Here is an 11,086-nt window from a genome sequence, read left to right on the forward strand (position 1 = left end):
TATTGCTTTATTCTTTTTGCGTACCTGTTAATTTTGTTGAAGAGCCGCTGATTTATGAAGTCAATGAGAAAAAACCCAAGAAAACATCCAGTAACAGCAATCCAATCATTTAACCTCAAGCTGCCTATTTATACATTCATTCCATGTTTCACTCTTTAATATAATTACTCCTGTTTGGAATAGACAATGATGAAATGATCTGACCTTTATGTTTTACTGCTCGATTAATTTTTATGTATTTGCTGGGAAAAAAAGTAAAATCAGTTACTGAACACTCTTATTAATATTCAAGTACTTTTGCATGTCCTTCCTGCTCTTCAGAAGAGTTGCCACGTAACAGAAAAGTACTCCTTTCTTCTGCACTACAGCTAAGCAAATTTTTATTAACAATTACTGAGTTTTATGTCACTTTAAAAAATCAGTTTAATCTGCATGTATATCTTCAGGCAAATATATTTAGACAAAGGACCATTTATTGTCATTGTGACTACCCTGATCACTTCTACTGCCTCACTGGCTGAGCTGAAGCAGTTTTACTTTTTAGTTCTCCAGGAACCAGACCTAAGATTTAAAAAAATTGACTTGGCTGCTCTGATGCAAAGAGGTACAAGATGGGGTTCATAATGCTGACTTGGCTCCCTAGCGTAGATTGTTTCCTACATTGAGATTCACAACAGCCACCATGCTAAATTCTCAGCCAGGGAAAAAGAACAAAACAAATGCGAAACTCTATGTCTATAAACAGATCTTAAGCCTCCCTCAGCCTGCAGAAAGTGCCTTAAGGTAACCTGCACCCATACATGAAAGTCTATCATTCCTAAAATTGGAGTCCAGGAGCACTGGCCTGCCAGGATTAATGGGCAAACTTTCAGTGCCTTGGTTCTAAGCCCTACTCAGCCTGAATGTTTAAACCCACAGATTTAACTTTTTGACTAGAAACCTACCAGTGCAGGATGCCACAGTCATCTGGGCTGGCATTAGCCCTAAAGTAAGGTGAAACCCTTCCATTCCTTTAGGCCCTGGAGGCATCTATATCCTTGCTTTGGATTTATAGGTAAATTTGAAAACATTTCTGTGTATTTATTCTGTCAAATTCACCTGGTGTGACTGTCTCAGAACTCTTGAGAGTAGGCACAGCAGACCATCAGTGAATGTTTATTAATGTTAAGGGGAGTTCTGCCTCCTGAATGTGTTAACTAATCATTGTTTTATAAAATAGAAAAATTTGGCTATGAAGTCAGACCAGGTTGCTCACAGCTTGATCCAGTCAGGTCTTGCAGACCACCAAGGATGGAGACTGTAGAGCCACCCCGGGCATTCTGCTTCTCTCCTGTACACAGAACCTGGATGTCATCTAGCAAGTCCTAAACAGAGATAACCAGTCACCTCAGCCTACTGGCTCTACCCTGTTCATGCAGCTGTGGATGCAGATGATCTTCTTTATTACTGTTTATACAACTCAACAAAAAGTCTAATCCTCTGTCTCAACCTGCAGAGTGGTATTTGCTCAGGCAGGGGCTGCTTATACATTTGACTTGGTTCTGATGTTCAGACTGTTTGGAATATATTCTGTTGATTTCAGTCATTTTTTAAAGGAAACTGAACAGTCAGACTGGTGATAAACAGTAAATACAGTAAACCTGTGCAGATCTGAAAAGAAGTAAAATACATCAACACTGTTATATACAAAATTATTCTGTAAAAATTCAAACAGACATAGCATGAAGTATCCCAGAAAGACACAGTCTGAAAAACAATAAAATTCCTTCTAGAGATCATGTGGTGCGAAAACACAGGTTTGCTCTTCATTTTTCCACACTTGCAAACTGTTCACTACCCAAACTGAACAAAGAAAGATGCTCCAAACTAACTAATACAGTCAAGCCTTCAGACATGGAACTGTTTGTAAGCCTATAAAAAACTTCTACTATACCAGAAAACACATTTCTCTTAGATTCAATTTGTAATGTAAGCCAGTGTTTCAGCAGCAGGCCTGGGAGCAGCCCTAAAGCAAGAAAAAAGGAAAAAAGAGAAATACTATATTGCTTCCAGGGAAAGATAAACAGGTGTAGTAGAAAAAGGTCTCTGATAACATAGGCAGTGGAGCTTTAAGCACTGTGGGAGAAATTTCATTCTCCAAACCAATAATATCTGCAGTCATGACAGAGTAAAGGATCAAACGTGACATGCAGCTCTACTCTGTGCTTCAAACACGACTTCATCATTCAGCATAAGCCATGGTGTCAAAGATGCACCAGAAGATAATGGCTGTCTCTATGTTCAATTTCTTACATATAATCATATGGGCTAGAAGGATTGAGACAGAATCTGAGAGGGTGGTATCATGTAAAATGGATGAAAAAAAAAAAGACAATCTATGCAGCTGGTTTGTTTAATTATCTGTTTTCTCAAAAAGACACAGAAAGTAAGTGCCTTAAGCTAAACTAATTTTTTTTTCTGGTGCAAAAAGATGTAATCCAACAGGTTGGGATGTTGCCAGCATAAAAGAAACTACTTAAGGGAGAGATCTTGAGAAGCAGCTAGTGAGTTTTGAACAGTAGGCAACGGATGAGATCCTGCTTCTCTGCAAGATTTGTGCCTTATTTGTGAGATCAGATAAATGTAAGAGCCTTGAGTAAAAGTGAATTGGGGTGCACAGAAACAGAAGAATTATATATTCTGTGTTTTCTTTACCCTCTTTTTTGCTGGGACACAAAGCTTTCAATGTGCTATCATACAAAACAAATCTTCATCAGTGTAATCAGTATGGTAGGTTAGGAACGCTGTTCCCACTCTACAATAATGAGCTTTTTTTTTAAAAAAAATTTTGGTGTCTCTTTTAACTGCATTTTAAGAAGTTTTTTATCATGTACACTAGTTTTCAAAATTTTAGAACATGTGCAGCTATCTTTTGCTTAGTATGAAGGTTTGACCACCTGCTCAGGAGGAGCATTTTAGAGAAAATTGTCACATACTGCACGTGTATTTTCTTTGCAGAGTCCAGCTACTTCTTGACTGTTTCCTAGTAGATGCATCAATATGCTATTTGTGTGCTTGCCCTAAAGCTTCACAGTAGTTGCCATGAATCATGCTTTTTCATGAATCATGAATATTCTTTATTCTTGATGTACAAGCAGCACCTTCTGTTAACCATGTAAAGGTATTGGAGTAAACCAGATAATTCATGTCACAGCAGCTTAATAGTTGTAGCAGGTTGTTAATGAACTCTCTATATTCATGTAAATGTCTGATATACTTCTAAAGAAACCTGTCATGGATGAAAGGTAGCTGAACAACCATTAACTAAGACAAAGCAAAGGGTCATCTTGTACTTTTGGAAGTGAATGCTTCCTGTCAGTGTAGTAAGAATGCAATTATCTCAAGGAAACAGATTAAAACTTATGGTATTCAGAAGAAAGTACAGTAAGAACCAGGCAACGGTCATTAGGGCTTTTATATTCTAATTCTCCTGCTTGTTTGATGTCTGACAAGCTCTTCAGCTTATTACCTGCAAAAAATCTATATATGACAATATATCTGATGCCAAATGGGAGAGTTACAATAATGAGAGCTTCAAATAATCCTGTAAAAGCTGCTATAGCCACTCACTACAGTATTATTGAACTACCAGGCAGCTATAAAACAATACAGTTTAAAGAGCTGGACAGATGAGGGCCAAGTACTCAGGAGAAATAACAGAAAGGTTGACTTCAAGGCTGTGCAAGTCTTGATTCATTTACTAGTAAAGTATTTCACAACATTTAACTATATTTGAAGAAGCCACTACAACTAGACAAGCTGCATGAGCAGTTATTACTGATGGTGTTCACAGAATTCACAATAGCTCTGTTGTCTATACTTCAACTGGATTTGGACATAGAGATCAGCCTGTTGACTTGGCAGACAGCCTACATTACAAATTCTCAGCTAATACACCAAAGAAGTACACCTCTTTCATTGGCTAGGTGTATTATATATATGTGTGTGTGTGTATATAATTATTTTAATCTTTGCTCTTGTTTAAGCACTGAGATGGGAATAGAAAATTTAATCCTCCCTCTGGGTACCAGGATTTGGAATAGCTGCCTCTGTCATTCTGGAAATAAGGTTTCATGTGCCTGAGGAGAGCCAAGGGATGAGACAACTCCCTCCAATACTGCCGGGGTGAGACTGACTGAACAGAGCTCTGGTGGAGTCCAAGCAGACTCTCTTGCCAGGAGGAGCTCCCAGTATGAAGGTGTTGCTCTCTCTGCTCGTGTTACCAGTTCCTTCAAGCAGCAAAACTGCCCCATAGACAACAGGATCTATAAACCAGCATCTTTTTGTAAACATTTCCGGCTCTGAAGCCACAGAATGGTAGTTCTTACTAAACAAAAAGTATTCTACAAGCCAATAGTTTAAAATGAAAGAAGAGAAGGTGAATGATTCACAGGTTGCTGCAACATTAAGCATTTCAAGGCTGTGATTCTCAGAAAAAAAAAAAAAGTGAGAATAAAGCATTATTTTACTAGGTAGAAATTTTTTTCTAGATGAGATATCAGTCCCCTCATTTCTGCAAAGACAGATTGTGAATTCTGTGAACACCATCAGTAATAACTGGTCGTGCAGAAATGAGGGGACTGATATCTCATCTGCAAAGACAGATGAAATTATTGTTTGTTGTCCAAAAGACTGTGTAACAGTCTTTAGCAACACAATAAAGACCTTGCAACAAAAAACACTCTAGACATGGGTACATACAGCTAAGCATCTGCAATATGGGAAAGCTCCTTTCAGACTGATTCAGAATGGGGACTGTTTTTTCAATTGCCTGTTGAATAGGTGCTTTCTTCCACTGCGAGATATATGACATTTTATGAAATGAAAACATTTTTTTGACCAGTCTTAGTCAAGCTGCCCCTTGCAAGTGGAGATTAGCCACACGATCCATCTAGCATGTAAATTCCCTTGATTAAAAACCATAAAGTTCAAATTACAGTTTCCAAAGGGCTGTGTAAGCACTGGAATGGAGGAGGGATTTGCATGCTGGATCCATCAAAGATTAGCAGAAATGCTGTGAGCTGCTGCAGTGGAGTTAATGCCCTGCAGTGACATTGCCATTGGAAAATGCCACACCCATTTTCCTCCAAATTAATAGTCTTTCAGGTGTTGAGACTTTACAAGTAAGTTCTGGACATTTCAGGGCAGGTATTTTTGCGATAGTGTTTCCTGTGTTTGGCTTTCCCAGGGTGTACCGCTTTGTAGAAGCAGCAATCCCATTACAGGGTGTCAGAAACTGGTTGGAGTTGGAAAAGGTTTGTTCTTCGACTGTTCTGACAAGGTCTACTGTTCTGTCTTCTCTGCCTCATATGCACAGTCCCTACCATGAGCCTCCCTGAAAGCACAATACAGTAACAAGAACTCCAGGAGCTGAAACTTAAAATATGTTGTTGTTGTGTGGTATTAACACTCTGCAGAGCCTGGTGTGATACAGCAGTGTGACGAATCTCCTTGCCTCCCCATTCTGCCAAGCATATTCATAAGCAAATATACCAGTTACACACAAACAGGAACTGTGTGTATAGATAACAGAAAAAAAAAATAAAAATGGGAACAATCTCTGATGAGATTGTTTTAATGACAACTAATATACCATGGAAAAAATCCCCACTCCAGGGTAAATTACTTTGTATGGGCAAATATCACTTATTTTTGAGTGAAATGAAGTGATCGGGATAGAAATGTAAGGTTTCTAGCTTCTTTTAACTAACTTTTAACTAAACAGGTGTTCCCCTATGGAAAGAAAGCATCTTAGATTTTCTTGAGACCAAACGTAAGAAAAGAGAGTGAGAGCAAAACACCCATGGTACATTCTAATTCAAGATGATTTTGTAAATATTCAAATTTGTACCTGATTTTTTTTTGTTTTCTTCTGGGAAAAGGCTGTCAAACGAGGCAAGCACTATAGAGATGTATTTTTGCCCATTAAGTTTGCATGTCTGTCAGCACTCCTTCCAGCAGCAGAACTGGCATCAAATGCAGCTGTTCCACACCTGTAGCTAGGAGACTTTTCTGATTTTGACAGCTGGATAGGCAACGTCCTCATGGACTTAATCTGCAGTGCTGGGTTTTTTTCCTTCTACAAGAAAGAGTATTTTCTAGAAGCTTTTTCTTCTTTTTTTTTGCACCTTTTACGCAACACCACTAGTTTGCAAGTGTCTCTTTAAATCATTTAACAGGAAGAAAAGCACACCTGTCCATCAGCTCCTACAGCTCAAGAAACTCCAGCATTTCTGAAGACAGCTGTAGACTACACAAAGGGCAAACCACTGCTAGCAGCACCAAAACCTCAGACCTGCAGCAGGTACTTCCATCAGAAAGGCAGGGCGCACTTCTGGAGTGCCCATTCAGGCATGCAAACATTATCTCAACAATTCTACTAACTTTTCCTAGCAACCGCGATGTTCTTGGCTATGTCACGGTGCTCGCTGGCGCTCCATGCTCGCTTCGCCTCTGCAGCCGGTCCCCTCGGGACCGTGCTGCCGGCGCTGCTGGGCGCACCCACTGAGGCGCTCACCGCAGGGCGGGGCGGCACGTCCGGCAGGCGGCGCTGTGGCGCGGCGGGCAGCACTTACCATGTTGACTTCGGAGACCACGTCGATGCTGGCGATCTCTATCCGCATGCCCACATCCACGGGCGGACCTGCGGGGGGAGCGGGAGGCGGCGTTAGGCGGAGGGAAGCGCTCGGGGGTCTGGGTGGGGATCCGGGCAGCGCGGGCGCCTCACCTCCGAAGTCGGGCCGCAGGCGGATGTCGTAGCCCTGAAGCAGCCTGTCCACCGTCTCCTTCACGTAGGACATGTTGCTGGGCCCGTCGGCGCTGCCGGAAGGAGCACAGGCAGGTGAGAGAGGCAGCCGGGCAACCCCATGCGTACGCCCCTCCGCGGCCCGGCGGCACTCACCTGCGCGCCGCGCACGCCACAGCCAGTACCAGCGGCAGCAACAGGGCGCGCGAGCCTTCCCGCCGCGCCGCCATCGCGCACCCCATCCCGGCTCCGGCCGCGCCGCCGCCGCCTCACGGGGGAAGAGCCGCAGACTGCAACTTCGCGCCGAGCGGAGCAACAATTCCCTACTGCACACGCATGCGCGGAGCGCACCTCTGCCCGCCACGGACCGTGTGTGGTGACACCGGCGGGATCGGGCCCGACCGAGCGCTGAGGGCCGGGCCGCAGCGGACAGCGAAGCTGAGGGGCTGGCTGGGCTGGCCGGGAGTCCCCGGGGCAGCCACTGCCGCCAGGGCGCGAACTTAAGAGAGAATAATCGTTGAGGACACTTCTCTGTGAAAGTTCACACATGGGCTCTGATGTTAACGATAATGTGGAGTTGGCAAAGTGGAAAGCGATTGCACGTTTTGATGCTTTGTCCAGCTCTGAAGGCTTAACGGCGCATCCCTCCATCCATCAACCATCCATTCATTAACATGCCGACCTGAGCGCTGCTGCTTGAGCAGGTTTGTCGCTGCAGCAGTCCCACAAATACCTGCTGTGGCACATGCAGGAGACGGCAACAGATTTTTTTAGTCGGTGTTCTATAACAAAAGTGGTTGATCTTGCATTTAGAGGGGGGCATATTTATTTTAAAGACTAGGAATTGGTGCCCCAATATAGCTTGACCTCATGTTTCCCATGACTGACTCCTCTGAGCAGTATTAAACCCTGACTAGCTGAGGCCACTTGAGCAATTTATGACTTTGCTGGTGCTGGTCTGTTTTCCCAGCACAGTAGCTCAGCACAGGTAACATCTATCCTTTTCAAATTCAACGCATCTTACCTGTGTTATACACAGATGAGTGTGGTGACCTTGGTATGTATATTTGATGGTTTTGAGGCTCCTACAGTGTCATGCAGACTTCTGGGGGTGCTTTTGTGATTGATATTTGAAAAGTGCAGGAGTTACAATAGATAGTTTGTGACACAAATTCTAATCATGATTTTTATCATTTTAACAATGCATGTTTCTATGCAAATTTGTTCCTCTTGGAGAAGGAGCACACTCCTACAGGAGTCTTTCAACCTAACAGCTACTTCCTGTAACCATGATAGTACAAGTTTATAAAAAGAATTATTTTATTGATGGTTTGTAGCAGTGTAATAAATATTTTCAGTTGGTTTGAGAACTTTTATAGTGAACAAATCTTTGATTTCTTCCTGTTTTAGTCCTTAGTTGGTGACAAATGTGATCTCCCAGCTCAACTAATGGTACTTCAGCATTGCTGTTTAGGAAGAGTTTTTAAAATTTGCTAGTCATGATTGGCATATTTTAGTAGTCTTCAATTATAATGTGGTGCAGCACTTAAGAAAGCACAGCCATGATAAAGTTACCAGGCTCCTCTGAAGCACGGGGTTAGAATATTCCATGGGATAAGAGTCCCTTTTTGGTTTTAGTGGAGTGCAGCATTATATCATATAAGTAATTCTAATTTTGTCATAATCCATGTGAAATACAGATATGCCTGTGTGGAAGGGAGACTGCTGCCATGGCTTGCCAAAATCTGTCTTAAGGCATATTTGCAAGGGTTTATTCTATATGAATTCATCATTCTCTGTACATTTCAGGGTAGCTTTAGTTTGGACTATGTATAGTCTGGTCCCTGGTGCATTTCTGGAGCTTGTCATCTGATTGGAAGGGGCATGAGCTAAACCTGCCCTGCAGGTCTCCTCCTCTTCAGGATGCTTCAGCCCAACACATGTACTTACACAGAGGGTGAGGATGTTCTCCTCAGCAAACAGGTTCTTCTTAGAGCTCTACCAGCTGAGCTGTTCTGTCTTCTGCAGACCAGTGTCAAGCTTCCTCCACTGAGCATCCTAAAAATACGACTACTGAGCCATAACTGTTTCCCCAAAGTGGCACACTGTGGAAATCCAACTCCATTTTGTTCAGCTTGAGCACTAGGGAGATCTGGGCTCTAACCTAGGGTCTTGAAACAGCAAGTATCCTGCTGTGTCGAGGCAATGCTGTAAAAGTCCCTCAGTAGCTGCAGCTTGGAAACAAAGAGGTTTATGTGGTACTGTAGTAACCTCACAAAGGAAGAGCTGCATGATATTACACTGCTACAGCAGGGGTGGTAAGGTTCCTTTTTGCTCCATTGGGTGGATGATGGAAGCATGTCTGGGACCTTCTTCTGTTGCTTCTAGGACTAAAAAAGATAACTTCCTACCAGCAGGGCTTCCACTTTCCCACGTTACCAACTAAAATGCTCAGTATTTTTATCTGAAGTTCAAGAACTTCAAGTTCTGCTTTCTTTGCAGAAGATCTGTTTATAGGAAAATATAGCATACTTTTCCAGGCCACCAGTGCAGAAGAATCTTGTCATAATTTTGATAAAAATACTCCTTGCAACACAATTCTTGCTTTGGCAGCTCTTTAACAACCCCTTTTACAAAGAACACGTGATGTCCAAAATGAGTGACCATGGCAGAAGCAAACTTCCAAAGCCATGATATTACCACCATTGTGCATAAACATTCTCTAAAAGTTTTACAGTTCGTGAAGACAACTGGTGGTGTGATTTACAAATGTGGTTCAAACTGCAGTTTCTTCAGAAGTCAATAAACTTGATTAAAAATACAGCAGTGTGTCTTTGCATCCACTGCAGTGGTGTTTGCTCGCTCACTCAGGCTGAATGAAACCTGATGGGTACCCAACATGACTTTTAGGCATGTTGGGACTTGCTGAGCACCTCAGAATTTAGGCACATAAGTAGATGAGCTGTTTTTTACTTTTGGGTGTCAGGCTGCTTTGTGCCTAAAAGCCTAGAAGGTTAATCTGGACACTTTTGCCACTAGTTTGCAGTATTTTTAAAGACAACCAGAAATTGTGGTGGCTTCAATTTTTCTCTTACTCTCTTTTCCTGTGGTTATTTTCTTAAATATCTTATTCAGTAGTCTCTCTTCTTGAAAACATTGCTAATGATCATGCCAAATTCTTTTCCCACTCATTTCTATGCTGGGTTTAGTATTTATAGGGTCTATGAGATAGGCATATATCTTATTAATAGGATTATAAAAATATTTTTTGGGGCTGTCTTAGGGAAGTCATACCTTTTGGGTTAGGAATATTTTCATCCTGATTAAACATATATAAGAACTAGTAAACTAAAACAATTGAAATCCACTGGTTCTAACATAGTAGACATGACTTCTTTTTTGCTTTTTTTTTTCATATTCTGAGGCATGTCAAATGCTTACTAGAAGCAAGACATATGATACAATCTCAAAGCATGATGCATGAAACCATCCTGGACCAGTTCCATATTAATTTTTCACCTTCATTATGCATAAACTTTCTGGAGGGAACCTTTTTTTCTTACACAAAGAAATGTTTCTAGTTTATTAAAGATCTTTTTCACAGTGCTCATTTTCATTTGGAATCAGAAAGTGCACAGAGTACAAAGATAATGTCCTGCCCAGACAATATAGAATGATTAAAAGGAATGCAAGATCACTGAAAAAAAAAAAATAAAGGGGGGAAATTATTCCTGTTTTCCACTGGATAGGCTCTGTAGGAAGGAAGGCAACAAATTTTAATGAAGGTAGGGGGAAAAATGCAAAAGTGGTGACTGCAAACTTTCTCTAGTGATACTCTGTGCTTTCTTAAATGTAGAGTGGGGGAAGGTATGTCTTTGTGATTATGCTCAGAGAAGGAGAGCTGTGTGCCTCACACTGTGCATTTTGTATGTGGAGGGGATGACTGAAAATGATGATATTTGTATTACTGGCTGCTTTGAGTAATTTGAAATAGGGACTTGCAGACCCAGGATACTCCTAAGTGTCCAACTGTAATCGCAGTTTTCCAATCACTGGGGAGAACTACTGTGGGAGCAGGTACCCCAGCCACAGGCCAGGAGCAGGACTGGTGTTAAGTGTGAAAGCAGCATCATTAATTAGTGAAATTCCATTACAATGTAACAGTGTGCACAGAAAATGGAACAGGAAACCAGGCTGGGGATCTTTGGTTTACATCTTGTGAGGCATCTGGACCTCACTGGTTTCTTGGCTGTGTGAGCTTTTATGCTGCATACACCCCAGGAAATATAAAAACGGAGAATT

At 41.8% G+C, this 11,086-nt stretch overlaps 1 protein-coding gene across 5 annotated transcripts in view; it reads right to left on the minus strand.

Moving 5' to 3' along the window:
- The window catches only part of GABRB1 (gamma-aminobutyric acid type A receptor subunit beta1), a 126,667-nt gene extending 119,566 nt beyond the window's left edge, over positions 1-7,101 (minus strand). For all 5 annotated transcript variants that reach the window (XR_009962572.1, XR_009962568.1, XR_009962569.1 and 2 more), the window contains exons 1-3: positions 6,941-7,101; positions 6,767-6,858; positions 6,615-6,682 (exon numbers count right to left, since the gene is read on the minus strand). Coding sequence is in view for 2 of the 5 variants with exons in the window: in XM_062607644.1 (XP_062463628.1) it covers positions 6,615-6,682; positions 6,767-6,858; positions 6,941-7,026 (246 nt within the window). In the remaining 3 variants the exon portion in view is untranslated. The remainder of the gene's footprint in view (positions 1-6,614; positions 6,683-6,766; positions 6,859-6,940) is intronic.
- Between the last annotated feature and the right edge of the window lie 3,985 nt (positions 7,102-11,086).

Source organism: Pezoporus occidentalis, unplaced genomic scaffold (assembly GCF_034315485.1).
Source record: "Pezoporus occidentalis ecotype Australia unplaced genomic scaffold, CSIRO_AGI_Poc_V1 ctg1, whole genome shotgun sequence".
NCBI classification, from domain to species: domain Eukaryota; kingdom Metazoa; phylum Chordata; class Aves; order Psittaciformes; family Psittacidae; genus Pezoporus; species Pezoporus occidentalis.